Source organism: Bombyx mandarina, chromosome 16, assembly GCF_030267445.1.
Source record: "Bombyx mandarina strain Sakado chromosome 16, ASM3026744v2".
Lineage (NCBI taxonomy): Eukaryota > Metazoa > Arthropoda > Insecta > Lepidoptera > Bombycidae > Bombyx > Bombyx mandarina.
In genome coordinates, this window is record NC_143222.1 from 9,670,638 (window position 1) to 9,689,036 (window position 18,399).

At 35.3% G+C, this 18,399-nt stretch overlaps 2 protein-coding genes across 3 annotated transcripts; one reads left to right on the top strand and one right to left on the bottom strand.

The window, feature by feature from the left end:
* The first annotated feature begins 200 nt into the window (after window positions 1–200).
* On the top strand, window positions 201–7,737 carry POLDIP2 (DNA polymerase delta interacting protein 2). Of its 2 annotated transcripts, XM_028180786.2 has the most exons (7): window positions 201–324; window positions 410–686; window positions 1,120–1,164; window positions 3,868–4,045; window positions 5,006–5,169; window positions 6,516–6,721; window positions 7,018–7,737. In XM_028180786.2, the coding sequence occupies exons 1-7, from the start codon at window positions 233–235 to the stop codon at window positions 7,127–7,129; spliced, it is 1,074 nt and encodes a 357-aa protein (XP_028036587.1). In that variant the 5' UTR covers window positions 201–232; the 3' UTR covers window positions 7,130–7,737. The 2 variants fall into 2 exon arrangements, with proteins under 2 accessions (XP_028036587.1, XP_028036589.1); XM_028180788.2 differs by lacking the exon at window positions 1,120–1,164.
* A 723-nt stretch (window positions 7,738–8,460) lies between these two features.
* On the bottom strand, window positions 8,461–17,598 carry AMPKalpha (AMP-activated protein kinase alpha subunit). The gene is made up of 7 exons (XM_028180799.2): window positions 17,097–17,598; window positions 16,371–16,676; window positions 15,647–15,946; window positions 15,038–15,233; window positions 13,700–13,817; window positions 13,027–13,146; window positions 8,461–12,498 (listed from the first exon to the last, which is right to left on the bottom strand). Exons 1-7 carry the CDS (start codon window positions 17,361–17,363, stop codon window positions 12,246–12,248), a joined length of 1,560 nt encoding a protein of 519 aa, XP_028036600.1. The 5' UTR covers window positions 17,364–17,598; the 3' UTR covers window positions 8,461–12,245.
* Window positions 17,599–18,399: the final 801 nt, after the last annotated feature.

An 18,399-nucleotide genomic window follows, 5' to 3' on the forward strand; every position in this document is an offset into this window, starting at 1 on the left:
TATCATTAAATAATCATAGTGTCAGCCTATTTTTAACAAAAAATGGACTCTTCATTATTCGTGTATAATGTCTGCTCTCATGTTCTCAATTCCCGTTGATTTGAATCCAAAAAAAGAAAATTGACATTTGACAAATGTCAATGAGTCAATTTATTTAGGTAGGTAGGTTTTTCATAGGTTTTTCAACTATTTTTGACAAACAAAAAAAAGAAAAATGAAATAGTAAAATGTTATGATGGAGTTGTTGTTGAGATTTGCATCATCAAATCCACTACGATTGACTGCTTCTAGACTCTTGTTAACTCACGTAGCACATTATACCAGGTAAGCTCTCTACAATTTGAATGAATTTAAAATTTAAAATTTATTTCGCACGCATAACCTACGATTCTTTTTTCAATTTTAACAGATTGGCAGAAGTTGGGAAACTCGAATCTCCTAAAACCTCGGGCAAATATGACACAGGACAGTTAATATTGCATAAAGTGTTTGGATATCGTGGAGTGATACTTTTTCCATGGCTTGCAAGGGTTTACGATCGCGATGCTACAAATAAGAAGGAGAGTCCTGATAATTCCACATCTGAAACATCGGGCGATAGCTTGACGAATGCGGGAAAAGAAGTTAAAGGCAGGACACATACATTCTATCAAGTTCTCATAGACACTAGGGATGCTCCATATATAGTAAGTGTAATGTATTGTTATGTAAATAATGACCTTGGCCTTAACCCTGTTGCATTGGCTAATTAAGCATTGAAATTTGCATATAAGCCAGATGAGAATAGTTTTTATAACTGTTTCATCAAGCTATAACTGACTGTAAAAAATTTGCTTAAACAATATTAAGTATATGATAAATTTGTTATATGCTTCATAAGGACATTGTTGTTAGCAAAAAAAGTTTAAATTTTGGGTGGGTTGAATGTTCAAAAACAAAAAAAAAACATTTAAACCTTTAAAATTAGTTTATTGGAAATAATTGTGAATTGCATCTCTCAATGTAACATTTAAAAAAAAATCATTGTAATCTGCTATTTTGTAGCTTAATATAGCTTGTTATTAGATATTTTGTGTTGATTCTCCAAATTCAGCGATATTAAAAACAATTATATTTTTGTCTTTACAAACAAACATCGACATGAGGCCTGAATGGAAGAAAAAGGTACATGAAATGATTATGTTAACAAACAAATGTTACTAATCCTTAACTTTTCAAAGATTGGGTTTAAACTTTTATCATTTAAATATATCATTCTTCAAAGCAATAACTTTTAATTAAAGAGTGTATCATTTCATTATTGAAAAACTAATAAGGAATACTTAGTTGAATTGTTGTTACAAAACAAATCGTATATCATTATTTTGTGTTGCTTATATATGTTTTAAATTCATTAACAAGTCTGCAATTAAAGTTGTACAAAAATTGTTAACCTTGAAATGACAAATTGATAACATTTCAAAATTTATAATGAGCTAAAACAAAAACACCATTTGTTTAGTTTGTTTATTCTTTGTTTTGTAATTTTGAGTTGTTTTTAAAAATATATGTAATATACATAAAAATATGCACAGGCTGTTTAAGGATTACAAAAGATATAAATAATTTCACTATTGAAACCTCTACACTTGGGTTTAATTTGTTTGTCTAGTTTTGGGTTTAATTTCTATTTTGCATTGATTCTCCATAATCAAACTGACCATAGAAGTTACTACTATTTAAAAGTTAAGTGGAATCCAAATATTAAAAAAACAATTTTGCAAAAAGACAAAAGTGCTATTCTTAGTTTTTTTTTAAGTTGGTAAGAAAAATAAGCTAGTAAAAAAAATCATTGATGTCTATCACCCAGTTTACACAGTACCTGTATTATACAATTTTGCTTTAACAAGGTTTATAAAATACGAAATCTATATATATAAAAGAAAGTCGTGTTAGTTACACGATTTATAACTCAGGAACGACTGAACTGATTTGGCTGAAAATTGGTGAGGAGGTAGCTTAGAACCAGGAGAAGGACATAAGATACTTTTTATCACATTCCCGTGGGACTTGACATAAAACGTGGTAACTATAACAAAACGCAACTGACAGCTAAACGTAATATATTCTATGATTAATTGTGTTAATTATAGTAGAATTTTGAAGTTGACTGTTTGATGTGTTTGAAACAAACCGTGTGGCGGAACAAAGTTCGCCGGGTCCGCTAGTTTGAAATAAAAATGTATGTATGGTTGCTTATTCACTTATACATATAGTTAAATACATTTTTGCATCTCATTCATTCGGAAAGGCTGATTAAAAAAAAGTATGACTAACAGTATTGTGAAATTTAATATAAATTTACACAAATATGTACGCTTAAAAGGAACATACTTATTGATTTCACTTGAATTATATCATGTTTGTCATAAAATTTGTTGTTAAGTTAAAGTTTGCCATTTGAAAACGAAAGTGAAAAATTTCCATATTTTTTACTGCAAGTGCGAGTTTATATATAAAAAATTATAGGTGCTGTCAATTTTATAGCTTTTTTTAGTCTATGTTTAATTTGTGTCAAATTATCTATAAAAAATGAAAAGAAAAGGTGATACATGGATGGTTTGGTTGGTCAGGAGTGTGGCTCATATCTAGGCATGGCCTAATTCGTTGGTAGTCCCCAAAAGTCTAACTCTAATACCGTCAAGATATTCAAACTCAACTAAAAACATGGAAAAGGTTGTGGTTAGTAATGGGCAATGCCTTGAATGATAGATTTGTAATAATTTTATCACAATAAAGCAACATTTTCATCAACAAAAACAGCGATAACTTTGTTGCGGACCTAATAGTATTTAACAATTAAATTAATCATCTGGTTGGTTTTGTATGGTTTCATTAGTGATTAAAGACTATAAAAATCATAATGCAATTAATCCACAATACTAACGTTGTTCTTAATCATATACATTCTTAGTTCATTCTCATACTATTTGAGTAACAGTACATAGCATCTTTAAAAATGGAGCAGTATGTGCATGGGTTCCGTTAACTCGAATTCAGGGTTTCCCAAACTTATTTTGTCTACTGGCCACTTTGAGAATAAATTCTTTTTTAGCAGTCCCATTTTATTATCTACTTAAAAACCACGATAGCGAGAGCTCAGTCGATGCCTAAGAGTCCTCCTAGATGAAATTATAAATCGCTTCCCAAGACTACACAACGCCCTCATTTTTTTCTGGGTCTCTTACTGGCTCCCCTCTTTAGGCCTGCAGCGCGCACAAGGGGGCGTTATCGCTGATTTTGGGAAAGGCTGCTCTAATTGGACCGTACTTTACTTATGCACCTGAGAAAACTATAATTTATGACTTATTCCGTTTAAAAATCAATAATAACGAGAAACGAGAAAAATACATTTAGGACGTTTATTTTTTTCTTTATTGCCCTTGTAGGCGTAGGCAGACAGAACATACGGCCCACCTGATAGTGAATGGTTACCGTCTCCCATCAAAGTCAAGAAAGTCAGGGGTAGAGCCAAGCCGTTACCTACCGTTAATTTCAAATTGATAGTCTGATTTCCTTTCCATTCTCGAATGGTCATAAAGTATAATTGAATATGCAATTTCGAAAAGGGCCAATCTCTGAAAATGTAAAATGTTCAGGAAATGAAAAAAAAACTGATTATTTTTAAAGCAGTGTTAATTAGCAATTGAAAATTACTGGAATCATTATAAAATGGGTGTAGGCAAGCCTCAAAACTACATGTATATGAAAAAAAAACGTATTTGATAAAATATGAGACATGTGCCCTTTTCGAAATTGCATATTCAATTAATCTGGTGTAATGAGTAAAGCCCATAAGCGACAATGAAACTGTTTTTTTTATTACAGAGAGCTCAAACTGAAGCGGTCACTTTCCTAGGCAACCAAGAATCTAGTCGAAGCCTGTATGCGATCCCCGGTCTCGACTATGTAGCTCACGACGATATTATACCTTATGCCTCTGTAGAAAGGGTTCCCCTACAGCATGAGCTCTTCGATAAATTCCTAATGCACAATCCTGATAAAGGTATTTATATTAATTATAATATATTTAATAATTATATCAATCAATTATTGTAATTATGAAATCTAAGTGACTACACGCCACTTCGATAAAGAGGCACAACACGAGAACCCTCTCATCGTGGCCGCCGGTAACTAGATCCCCGATCCTGCGGAAAGAATGGAAAGCAGTCGACGTCGCCCAAAACACGTCTAAAATAAAATTTCTTAGCTTCTTCCTTCTTTTCTTTCCTACCTATTTATCCTAATAAGATGACCGGTGCTTGAGGTACTTAAAAGCACCGTCAGTGGATCGGGTCATCGTTCTCGTTGAACCCGTCGCTTGCGACGAAGGGCTCGACGAGTAAATTAACCCTCAGACACAGCCCACTGAGTTTCTCGCCGGATCTTTTCAGTGGGTCGCGTTGCCGATCGGGGGGTAGATTCTGCGAAGCACGGTTCTTGCTGGGGTTGGTGTTAGCGACAACGTCAGGTTTGATCCCCGTGAGCGAGTAGGTGACTCACCCGGTGACGCTTATATGGTCTTTCAAGGCCATCAGCTTACGTAGGAACAATAAAAAAAAAGTGGATCGGGAGGATCTGACATGTTTAGGGCGACGTTGACTGTTTGTCTTCCTTGCAACAGTTAATGCAGCTGTACCCCATATCTATATACATATATAAAAATGAATTGCTGTTCGTTAGTCTCGCTAAAACTCGAGAACGGCTGGACCGATTTGGCTAATTTTGGTCTTGAATTATTTGTGGAAGTCCAGAGAAGGATAAATATGAAAATGTTCGAAATTAAATAAAAATAACAATTTTGTTTTTCCTTTGATGTGTCCCTCGTCGGACGGATTCCTTTATTTGTTTTAAGTTTATTTTATACAAAAGCTTAGGTCTTTTCTTTATCGATTGAGGCACTACGAAGTCTGCGGGGTCAGCTAGTTACAAATAAAATTTCCTGACGTTTATATTTTTTCAGATCCGCCGTTCATTGCCCAAGAGACCCTGCGGGCGTGGCAGAAGAAGAACCATCCTTGGTTAGAGCTCAGCGACGTGCACAGGGAGACGACCGAAGGTGTTAGAGTCACCGTGATACCGTTCTATATGGGGAGTCGCGAGTCGCAGAACTCGGCTGTCTATTGGGTAAGTACGATTAAAAACAATACTACAATAATTTTATCAAGAACTTAAATTTTAATATCTATACTAATATTATAAAGCGGAAGAGTTTGTTTGAACGCGCTAATCTCAGGAACTACTGGTCCGATTTGAAATTCTTTCAGTGTTAGATAGCCCATTTATTGAGGAAGGTTATAGGCTATATAGCATCACGGTAAGAGCCTCACGGTACAAGTGGAGCACCAATAAATAATGTTTCAAAATAGGGGTTTAAATAGCTTATAATAAATTAAAAAATTATAAATTACAGAATTACAGAACGTTAAAGAATTTAAATAAATAAATTAAATTCTTTAACGTTCTGTAATTCAAAAATATTTTCACTTTCTACGTAAATGAAGTGGGGGGTAAAATTTAGCGTTATGCCAAAGTTATTCCACGCGGACGGAGTCGCGGGAAAAAGCTTGTTTATGTATACAGTAGGTAGATACTAATACTTTATAATTAAGTAGGAACAATCCAAGTGTCTCAGTGATTTACGAGATGGCGTTATAAACAATGTTTAAAATCATATTTTTGATATTGTCTGGTGATATGCTAAATGTTGTGGTAAATGGTGGTAGTAAATAGTGAATGTATACATTGACTATTTATTGTTTAACTTTATTTTAGAGGTAGACGGGTAATTAAGCTAACGGCTCACGTGATATTAAGGGGTTAGTGGAGACCGGAGACATCACAACGTGTGTTAGGAGTGAAACTTTGTCAACAAAAAATTTTAACTTCACTATTTAACTCTTATCCGACAGAAGTATTTCGTTTACATATTTTACTTATAAAAATGTTGACATCAAATTCTATCGTATTTATATTTTCATGACGATCAAAGATAATAGAGGACTTTTCGACGGGAACGCGAGGAGTGAAGTTGTGTGATTTGTTTTATTTTGTCTATTTAGTGTTTCTTCAGGTTTAAATGTGTAATAACGGTGGTTTATTAACTGTTTAATATCTGTGAAAGTGCACAAATGTGGGAAAATGAAACAAAGCCGCTGGACGTAACTTCTCGGGATCCTCCAAAAAGTCCACCGAAAAAATCTCAGTAAATGACCATCATTTTACTGAGATTATATTTCATCCATATCATATCATTTCATTTCATTTTAATTCATCCCAGTTGATTAATGTTTCATCAATCAAATTAATCATCTTCATTTCATTTCAGTCCATATTATCATTATTCATAAAAATAAGAATGTAGAATAAAAGAAGACATGACCTAAAGGTCTTAGTTACCAGGTCATAAAATCTCTTAAAAAATAATAATATCGAATTTCAAAATGAGTATTCGAAAATGGTTGCGTTGACAGTGGCGCTACTGCATCCGGTTGGAGAACCTCGGCGCGCAGGCCGTCCAGCTCCGCGAGCGACACTGGCGCATCTTCTCGCTCAGCGGCACCCTGGAGACGGTGCGGGGCCGCGGCGTGGTGGGGCAGGAGCCCGTGCTCGCGAGGCACGCCCCCGCCTTCCAGTACAGCAGCCACGTCAGCCTGCAGGCCCCCAGCGGCCACATGTGGTACCGGCGTCTTTGTACACTTTAAATGTATCTCTCTGTAACCTCATAAGTCAGGGACAGTGGTATTTTAGTGAAATTGCTTATTTGTGCCGTGAAGCAGTAATGCGTTTCGGTTTGAAGGGTGGGGCAGCCGTTGTAACTATACTGAGACCTTAGAACTTATATCTCAAGGTGGGTGGCGCATTTACGTTGTAGATGTCTATGGGCTCCAGTAACCATTTAACACCAGGTGGGCTGTGAGCTCGTCCACCCATCTAAGAAAAAAAAAAATAGAAGTAATAAAATTCGATTTTCAGGGGCACGTTTAGGATGGAGCGCGAAGACGGCTACACGTTCGACTGCCGCATCCCACCCTTTTCCCTCGAGAGCAAGCCCGACGAGACCGCACCCCCCGCCCCTCCCGCGTGACCGCGCCCCCCGCCCCTGACCGCACACGACCCAACCACTAAGCTCATCGAACTTAACCAGAACACTTCATTCTGAAATTAGACCCCAAGAAGATTAGCCTTAAAAGAACTACTAACGCAATTTCTATATCTCTGTAAACTTGATATCACAAACGGAAAAAATATCTCGAAGGCAACAATATTAAAAGGACTTCAGAATTGGACTTATGTGTACAAGAATTGATGTGTCAGTGCTTCGCTGTCATAACAAAAAAAAAACAAATATCTATGGTTTAAAAAAATTACGACCATAAACGAAAGACTACCAGTTATGTGGTTCTGTAAATTATTAGTTAAATGAGAAATTTCTTTGTAAAATAAAAGTAAGCTAAGCGAGAATCATAGCAAAATTATTGTGAAAAAATATGATTGCCACGTGATTACGCGACCAAGTCATTTATGTTATACTTTGTTGTAGAATAACTAAGTGATAAATAAATAGGTTATTTTTTTGTTTGTTTTAATTGTTAGACAACCACGGAAGACTAGTTTCATTATAATGTATCTATTTACCAATTTGTTTTAAAATAAAATTTGTTTTAGATCTGTAATAAATTACAGTATTCTGTGGTTCCGAGTTTTATTTGAGCAGTAAACTTTGATCTTATTTTTATAATGTATCAAAATTCGGGTATTAGGGCGTCTTAAGAGAAGTGTATAATCTATGCTTATGAGCCCGCATGGGTAGGTACGACACCCTGCCTATCTCTGCCGTAAAGCAGTAATGCGTTCCGGTTTAGTCTTTTATTGCCCTTGTAGGCAGAGGAGCATACGGCCCACCTGATGCACTATAAAACTGAGACTTAAAACTTATATGTCAAGGTGAGTGACATTTATGTTCTTGAAGCAAATCTATGCAAAATAATTGTGTGACGGCATTCACATTACGAATTCTTTGGGATCCTACATCCACGTGCTCGTTTAACCCGTTTAAAAAAAGAAGAAGATACCATCAATAATATTTTTCCAAACATATGGAAAACAGTATATAATGAGAATATCACAGCCCGACTTAGAACTGCCATGTTTGTTTCTTCCTTAATGTAATAATATTCATGTCACATTAACTTAAATGTTACGAATATACCCGACACTATATTCAGCGACAAACTTAACAATTTTATTTATATATTGATAAATTCAGAATCATTTAATTTTGTATCAATAAAACAATTGTATTAAGAAATTTATTTTGATAAATTAATTTTATTGATTCCAAACCTATTATAATAAAATTTACATAAATCCGCTACGAATGTTAAGGTAAAGGTGTGAAAAATGAAATAACAACTAAACATTTAATAAATAGGAGATTTTATTAAGGTCTCATTGCACTATACAAAACGCGAAGCTGTACAAAAAAATAACATTTTGTACACGTATTCGTTAATAATTAACAATCACTACAGACAATTTCAACCCGTCTTTTTAAGTTCCATCTACTTACCACCACCATTTCTATTGCTTGGACTTTTTTACAAACCTTCTTATTATTAATAATAATTCAATTCGGAATTTGACTGTTGTTTTAACCTATTTGCGAATCGTTGTATTGTTTTCTATATCTATATTCCTATTATATCTTTGCACGGTAAAAATTATTTTAATTTTATACACAAGTTTTAGCTGTATGTTTTCAAAAGTATTTTATAAATTTTAATTAATTACATAAATGGATAATCTTTTTCTTAGCATACTCTATATTTAAATTTGGCGCCAAATTTATTTCTAACAAATATACCACAGCATATATGTACATACAGCCACGATCTACTGATGGTAGGGCATATTGTGAGCTCGTACGCGTTTGTTTGTACACAGTTCTGCCTATTTATGCCGCGGTGCAATTAGGATGTCCGATTTAAAGCGTCCAATAAAGACAGGAATTCAGACTGCGAGTTCATGTCCAAAGGTGAGCTATGGCTTTTGCTTCGTGATACGAGATATTTTAATAATTATATTTAATGTTAAGAAAATAGTTAGTTAAATATAAGCTGCTATAATAGTTTATACAGGGTGTAGATAGACGTATTCGAAATACAAATATAGAATACAAGGTGATATTATACTATTTTAAAAGAAATACAGTCAAACCTGGGTAAGTGAGAACTGGATAAGTGAGAAAACTCTATAAGTGAGAGTAATAGCCAGGACCCGTCATTTTAAGCTCCCAAAACCTCTATTAGCGAGAAACAGAAACCTTGGTAAGAGAGAGTCGTTTTTCCCTCATGAACCTCCTAAGTGAGACTGCTACTTATCTATACCTTTATAAGCGACAGTCGAGCTTTATTTATTTAGATTATTTAGGAGGAACAAATGACAAAACAAATTACAAATTTAACATCTGCTATTTTATGACTTATTCTTAACTTTTGTGGAACTTCCTACCATTGTTTTTGTATTGTTTTCTCATCAATATTGAACCTATTCTATTTAATGGAACTAAATAACGTTGTTAATTTATCGCATTGTTTTCGAATGGACACGTGTGCCTGTGTACCGTCCTGTTTGTCGGACTTACTCAGTTTATCGTTAATCAATTGCGAAGGAAAGTTCTTTTCTGCGTCATGTCAAAACGAAAAATTAAAGTACTGTCATTAAGTGATAAACTTAAAATAGTGAATGCGTATGAATCCGGAAAATTGCGAAATGAAATTCAGAGGGTGCATTAGCGAGAAACTCGGGTTAGTGAGAAACCTCTATAAGCGAGAATGAGATTGTGCTCCCTTGAACGCTCACTTATCCAGGTTTGACTGTATTTTATTTTTTGCATTGTACCAAATGTGATATGCATCAATGAAAATGCTTCTACAACAGACTAAAGAACGACTGCAGAATCAAATTCACCATTGGAATTGATCCGTACCACGGAGTATCAGAGTGAAACGAACACAGGCAAAACTTTTCTAAGGTTTGTAAAAGGCTTTGTAAAACTCAGTTAAGAGTTGGGGCCCTTAGTATTTCGGCACTCGAGAACATTACGCAACATGAGGAAGTGATAACTGTGCGACCCTTGTTTTCGATGGACTGCCCGGGTGCATACAAAGGCGCACTATCGGCACGCATTGTTGCGGTAGCGCAGGTCCCTTTTTTCCTACCTACGCTGATAGCCTTGACAGTTTGAGAGGCTATATCAGCGTTACCTAAGCGTGTAGGTGAGCTCCCTGTGCTCAAACCGGAGGTGTTGCTAGCACTGGCCTTACCTAGAGCAGTGCTTCGCAGAATTTATCACCGGATCGAAAACGCGACCCACTAAGAAGATCCGGTGAGAAACTCAGTGGGTCGCAGGTCCCAGGTGACCGGTACAGGAGGATCTTGTTGAGTTAGTCGGTATCAACTCAACGAGGCAACGTGCGATTCAGGTCAAGTCTCTCAAGGCGTAATCCCTTCGGAGGCGACATAACGTAATGGTTACCCGCACCAACAGGTGTATATCTATTATCTCCAAGCACTATTGCTGGTTTCACGCAGTTGGTATTTGGAGATGAGGGAGTAGGGGACTAAAAACGAACGAACAAAACGAAGTGACGACGCGGCCCGTCACATCTGCAAACTAGGCGAACAAAGTAAATAAATCAACGAAAGTGCAAATAAATCGTTCGTATTAAATTTCACCAAATATGAACGCAGGAAAATCCCACCGTTTCTATGTTTGATTGAATAAATAAACACATTATTGTATCTGTTTACACCCTGTATAATGTATCCCGGAGCCTGATATCAATCATTTCGTAAAAAAAAAAACATTTTAAACGTCACTGAATTATTTTACAAAAGTAATCACTACCGTGCAAAATCACAATTGTATTCCATCAAATTTACATTCACGTTCGAATCTATGATTTATTCACCTTTCTTAACTGTCAGCTTTCTTTTTTATTAATACAAAAAGGCACTTCCTAACATTCTTTGGTACTAAACATAAAAAAATATGAGGCGTCTTCACGATAATACTTGAAATATTTTTTGACGCAAATACTAATGTTTATTTATCATTATTATTATTATTATTATTGCTTATCATGTTTTTCTTAAACAAGATTACTCGAAAAGTTAAAATAGTGCATTTAATAATTAAAATAATTAAAATATTAGTGTGTTTAATTTTTTTAAATTAATTAACAACAATAATATACTGGTGTTTTAAGTTACAGAACGTTTTTTTTTTAATATTCGTTCTGCTCAATAAGCGTAACGTTTTATATTTAAAAAAAAAATACTTTTTTTTTAAGTGCAGTGCTGGCCAAAGTTTATATTATGTCTTGCAACGTTTATTAATATACATAATATTCTCAGTTACAAACGTAATTTAAGGATTAGGATAAGGATTTCATAAATAAGTAACTAGATTTCTTTTGACTACATAAGAACAATGAATTCGGATCACGGGTAACTATTATACATTCAATATTTGATCAAACCGTACACGTGTGTGTAGACATCGAACACTTCACACTTTTACGGACCACCGCTTCTCAACCTTCGAAGATTGATTTAGTAAAACAAAATTTAATAGAGACTGTCCAGTTAATATATCTGTGTATTAACGCAGCCCCCTCTGAAAGCGAACTTCAAGTTGAGAAGCGACGGATGTACCTATTGGGTTTTAAAACGTGAAACGATTAACAAATCTATATATATATATATATAGATAAATGAATTGTTGTTCGTTAGTCTCGCTAAAACTCGAGAACGGCTGGACCGATTTGGCTAATTTTGGTCTTGAATTATTTGTGGAATTCCAGAGAAGGTTTAAAGGGTAGATAAATGAATGAAAATGTTCGGAATTAAATAAAAATAACAATTTTGTTTTTCCTTTGAAGTGTCCCCCGTCGGACGGATTTCTTTTGTTTGTTTTAAGTTTATTTTATACAAAAGTTTAGGTCTTTTATTTATCGATTGAGGCACTACGAAGTCTATCGGGTCAACTAGTAACTGTATAAAGGATCATCGATGCCAAACACCCTAAAATGTTACCTCGCGATCCGAAATTCGATTTAGAATGAGTTCGTTTAATGTTCCATTGACAGGACTAGTGTAGGAGGAGTCGTTACCTGCGAGCATGATGACGTCACAGATTACCGGGCCAGTTGTATGATGAGCGCGGCGCACATCTCGAAGAACTCCATGGTGTGGTGCCCGTGGGGGTGCGGGGAGGGCGGCGGCGGCGGGGGAGGGGGGACCGGGGTCACCGACCCGCCCTCCTCGTCGGACTCCTCTCGCTCGCCCGACAAAGACTTAAAGTCCAGCAGGTACGACTTGTAGTCCACTTGGTACAGCTGTAGCGACATCTTTACGTATTTCTCGGTCATTTTGTTTAAGGTTCGTACTCTGTAACAAACAATTTTTTTTTTTAATTAGACAAAAAATATAAATTAAACAGAAAACTGTGAAGTGATACGATGGATACAGAGTGAGAAATGATAATATGCAAGATATCAATGGAATAGGACAACTACTAGTATTTACTAGATACTAGATACTAGTGAGTATGGAAAGACAATTTGTGACATTTCGATTATGATTCTGAGAGCTATCAATAAAATCATCTGTGATTTAAATCTCTAGGTTATTCTATCCTGTTACGAACATTTCAGGAATGAGATTTTTAAAACTAGTTCATTTTACTTGAAACTGGCATAAAGTTAAAATTATTGCCTTAAAAAAAATCATCTGTAAATCATGATATAAAGTTAAAACTATTGCCATAAAAAAAACTAGTTCATCTGTAAACTACTGTAAACTAGTCTAAAGACACATAGTGATAGCCAAAAAACAAATCCCACACAAATTGGTATAAAAGATGATTTTTTGTAAAAGGAAAACGTCGAGATAAGTGCCTATTATTAATATACACACCTGACGTGGTACGGGTTGATGACCTTCCACTCGTAGTCAAGGGCTTTCATGGCTCGGAACACTTCCAGCATTATGTCGTTGGGTTTGCTCTGTGACCTTATACCCAAGTGCCATTTCGCTCTGAAGATAAAAGAATTCATATGACACATATTTACTATACTTTCTTTCGGGTTTTAATCGCAGTGTTCGTCATTTCTGTATTATACCATTTTAAAAACTCTATCGGTGGCAGGACGTCTTGTGAGTCTACATGGGTCTGCACCACCACCCTGCCTGTTTCTGCCGTAAAGCAGTAATGCGTTTCGGTTTGAAGGATGGGGCAGTCGTTGTAACTATATTGAGATGATTAATTGTATGTATGTGTGTTTGTGCATATATGTATATGTATATATGTGTGTATGTATATATATATATTTCAATGGATTGGTACACCGCGCATAGTTCGTTTCCAAATGATGGTTGTCTGGAAGAGACCGCTCTTAGCGATAAGACCGCCAATTGTACTTTTTTGTATTTAATTTATCGCACTGTTTATTTGTTTTTCGGTGTACAATAAAGAATACACTCTCTCTCTCTTTCTCTTCCTCTTTCTCTCTCTCTACCTCTCTCTCTCTCCACAAGTATTGTTAAAGATGCATGTTAATCTAGTAAAGAACCGATAGGCAGTATTCACCGTTTGACAGGGGTGCCTCTTGCCTTGTCTTGCGGCGGAGGCGCGGTGGAGTCGCGCAGCGGAGCGATACGTTCCGGGTGAGGACGGTTAGTCTCAGTGACAGCGGGCGGAGAGTTGCCTGAAACATAATACAAATATCTATTTGTAAATTAAAAAAAAAACTACATACATAAATCGGTTAAAAGGTACACTTTTAGAGGATATGCGGTCTGTGATGATATCATAACAGATATAATAGAATAAAAGTAAAAATAAAACGCTTGGCTTAAAAGTCTCGATACTTAGGCCATAAAACCATTTAAAAAAATAATGCTTTGTGACATATTATTATATGAAGGGTAGAGGTAAGGAGAACCGTCTCATATGGACGAAGTTTGAATAAGTGTCCCACTTTCAGCACTAAGTAACAGTTCAAAAATCCTCCAGAATGGCGCTAGCATAGGCACAGGGTATGATATGAATTGAGCAGTAGTTAACTGATTGAAGTATGCTGAGTTAGGAAATTAATATATTTAATGACTAGAGTAGTTAGTGACAGTGTAATATACAAGACCTCACATGTAGTCCAAACTAATTTCGTCAATATAACCTAAAATTATAGCTGTGGTAAAACGTGGAGAAATCGATTGCATTTTCTTATCAGCTTTAGATAAAGTACTTTTTGTGATTTTGTAGTGCGAAATCTTATTGTAATAACTTTCAGCGCCTTTTTTAAAATTTACTCGGTTGCTACTATAGCGCCACCGTTATTTAGCAGATTTTAACGGACACTTTTTCACACACAGAGACGGTTCTCCTTAGCTCTACCGTCCATGTACTGACTTAAAAGCTATGATAAGGAAAACAATAGTACATTGTGCACCAAGGGGAGAACAGTAGGACATTTCCGGCAAACACGCGGGATGAGATGTCCTACTTTTTTCCCGCGGTCCACATACTATTTTTTCTCCTACCAGGCCGAAAGTTCGTGGAGTACCGAGCCGGGGTCCAGGGGCGAAGCTCTGGCTTGCGGAGCCCCCCGTACTCATAAAAAAACAATTTAACTGTTTTTTAATTTTTAAATAAACTACTACTAATTGAATAAGAACTGTCTGATGAACTCATCTTTGTTTAATACTTCACTATTAAATTTTATTGCCTTTTGTTTATTTCACTTTTACACTAAACACAATATTGCAAATTACCCGAGCACAACAATGGCGGAGAATTTTAGGTGCGTGAGAGCAGACGTAGACACTAACGCGCATGCGCACTTGTACCCAGGGAGGAAAAGTTAGACTTTCTTCCCTGAACAGCGCGAGAACTTTCGGCGTAGGTAGGAGAAAAAAAAACACTTACTGGCCACATAAAAGTCTTTGATTTCAGCTTTAGCAGCTTCATCAGCGATCCTCTTGTTGTCTATGATGAGATGATAGGCTATCGCCAGTTGGTCGTGCGGATCTCCGCTGAGCAGAGCGTTGTGTACTTCGTGCTCTTTAACACCAAACTTGTCGCACACTTCGGCTATCGCTTCGGTGTCTATTACACTACTATCCTGAATATATAAAAGCAATCTATTAATGTGGGGATTTTTCAAATAATTATAATTTTTGATGACAGTTCATGAATGTTTGACAGATGACAGTTGTTACTGTCAACTTAAAAACATTAGCAGCTCTTCCTTGGTTGAAGATAGCTTCATGACGTGTGGCATATTTGTCGTTAAAATCAGTAGAGCTAATGCTTGGTCATACAACCATTAGCCCCTTATGACATCCTTTGTTAGTATTTGACATGCTTAATGCCAAGATTCTTACATGTCATTTAGCTATTTTAAAAGTCTATAAGATTGATTGATGATATATTTTGATTGATCACTTTAAATTGTTTTATTATTTTCATGCAGTTTTTCATTGTACTGCAATTTCGATTAATATTTGAAGTTTATTTAAAAAAATTGTTTTGTACCTGTTCCACAGGCGACGGAAATAGATACTCAGGCAGATCTTTCAGGAACCAATCGTGTTTCTTTACATCTTCTATAGTGGCCCTCTTCATTGGGTCCACTTGGAGCATCATACACAATAAACTAACAACACTTTTGTTTAAGTACTCGGGGATCGGGAATATTCCAGACTTTATTTTTCTGAATAATGTTGGGACGTGTTCATCGTCAAATGGTAGAGTACCACATAAGAGTGCATAGAGAATAACACCACAAGACCATACATCCACTTCAGGACCTGCATACAATTTGCCTGATATTACCTGTAAACATGTCATTATTACCTAAGATTAATCTGAATGTTTATGAATGACTTTCATGAGGTATTCCACATATAAAACATAACAATATAAATTTTATGTCGTTACTGGTATTGTGAGTGGGTAGCAGAATCAGTAATGCAATTTAGAGTTTGACCTTACCTGGCTTCTCTGGCTATCAGATCTGGCTGCCCTTGTAATCCCACTTTACATTAATTCATACAAATTTATTTTGACAAATCTCCATTCATGCATCTTTGTGCACATTGTCATTAAGTATGTATGTAAATTACTCTTTTTCAAAAATTTATAGACTACGACAGGGGTACTTGATAAGTAACCTATAATCTGATAGCAGCTTGCAAATATTTTGTCAGGTCAATTGTATTTAAAAGATGAAATTGTTTATTCCATTTTATTAAATTACCTCAGGCGCTGCATAGTTTGGTGATCCACAAGAAGTCCTCAGAAACTCTCCATCCATCATCATGTTAGATAGTCCAAAGTCTGCTATTTTCACATGCATATTGTGATCTAACAACAAATTCTCTGGCTTCAAGTCTCTGTGTACAATCATATGCCTGTGACAATAATCTACACCGGATATAATTTGTTGAAAGAACCTCCGTGCTTCATGTTCTTGGAGCTTTCCTCGTTTTACAATGTAATCAAAGAGTTCTCCTCCAGAAACATATTCCATAATCATAAATATATCAGTTGGAGTTGATATCACCTGTGAAGTTATATATTATTATTTCTATGTAATTTTATCATCACATTCATAGATGTTAGTTCAGTGTTAAGTTATAAAAATTTTGAGGGACCAGAGCATTTTTTATTTTTGTGCAAAGAGAAGATAAAATTGAATACTTCTTTCAATATGTAATTAAATTCTTTTAATTACATGAAACATTTGATAATATTCAAGTTAATCTTTTCCTGACATTTCCAAGACAGAACGTGTTTTGTATTTTCTTATGTATTTCATCGGACTGTGAATGCAGTTTAGTAACCTAAACAGTTTTTTTAGCATTTACGAAATAGTCTATATGAAAATATTTTCTATTACGATATGAGTATCTTTACAAAACATTGTACAAGCCACTTAGTTTGAGTACACAGTGCAAGGTCAACGTAATTAGCTAATGTTCACCTGATATAGCTTGATGATATGCGGATGTCTGAACAACTTGAGGTTTTGGATCTCACGTCTTATCTTTCCCACGACATCTAGAGATTTAATCTTCTGTCTGTTGAGGATTTTAATAGCAACTTTGTGCTTGGTTAGTTGGTGCTCTCCTATTTTAACTTTTCCAAATGTACCTACTCCTAGGGTCGTCCCGAGTGTGTAGTGCCCTATTTTTACAATTGGCTGGCAGTTCGCGCTTGCTGGAACTGGTTTATCAGGCTTCTCTGCCATTTTCTTCGTAATTTTAGTTTTTCTATGGGAAAACTTTACACATTAGGTAAGCACGTGGTTTAGCTTCGTGTTAAGTATTTTTTTTATTTTACACGTTGCAAAATTCGAATAATTTTTGTTATTATTTTTTCTGTTTTTATTTCAAATTAATTGCACATATTTTTATAGAAAAACACCAGTTTCATAATGAAAACTGTCACAAATCAGAATTGTCAGATTTAAGTTTTGAGTAGTAGTTATATTTTTCCAAATGAAACGGCAAAGGTGCCAAACAGCCTAATCTTACATTATTTTTTTTTTTTTATGAAAAATGATAATGAGGTGAAATGAAATAAAGTTGATTAATTTGAAACATTAATCAATTGGCATTGAATTAAATAAGATGAGGTGTTATGGGATGAAATATAATCTCAATAAAATGGTGGTTATTTACTGAGAATTTTCCAAAGAATTTTTTGAATGATGCCGAGAAGCTATGTTGGGTGGTTACATTTGAGGGGATTCGGTTCTGTAGGTGATGAGGGGCTATTTAAAAACACAACTGCTTCATTATAATTATATTGCAGATAGCTTGAACACTTTTACACCATTATACAATTATTATCTTTATAATTTTTATAAAACTATTACATGTTTCTCTTGCCATGTCTAGATGAGAAGTACTGACATTTTCTTACGAGAATACAATCATCTGTTTTTTAAACACATAAAATAATTATAATATTCGAAATCTGTAATCATGTGTCAAGTGTTGCCTGCCATTACATTTATATACAAACTCCAACAAGCTACGGCCCGGCCAGTGGTTTTGTTTCATTTTCTCACATTTATGCACTTTCACAGATACTAAACAGATAATAAACCATCGTTATTACCCATTTAAGCCGAAGAAATCTTAAATAGACAAAATAAAACAATTTCCAACTTCGCTCTTCGTGTTCCGGCCAAAATGTCTGTCAGACAGATTTGATTGACATGAGCAGTTTTCCGATTTGACAGCTAAAGGAAACATAGCACATAGATTGTGGTTTTTCCT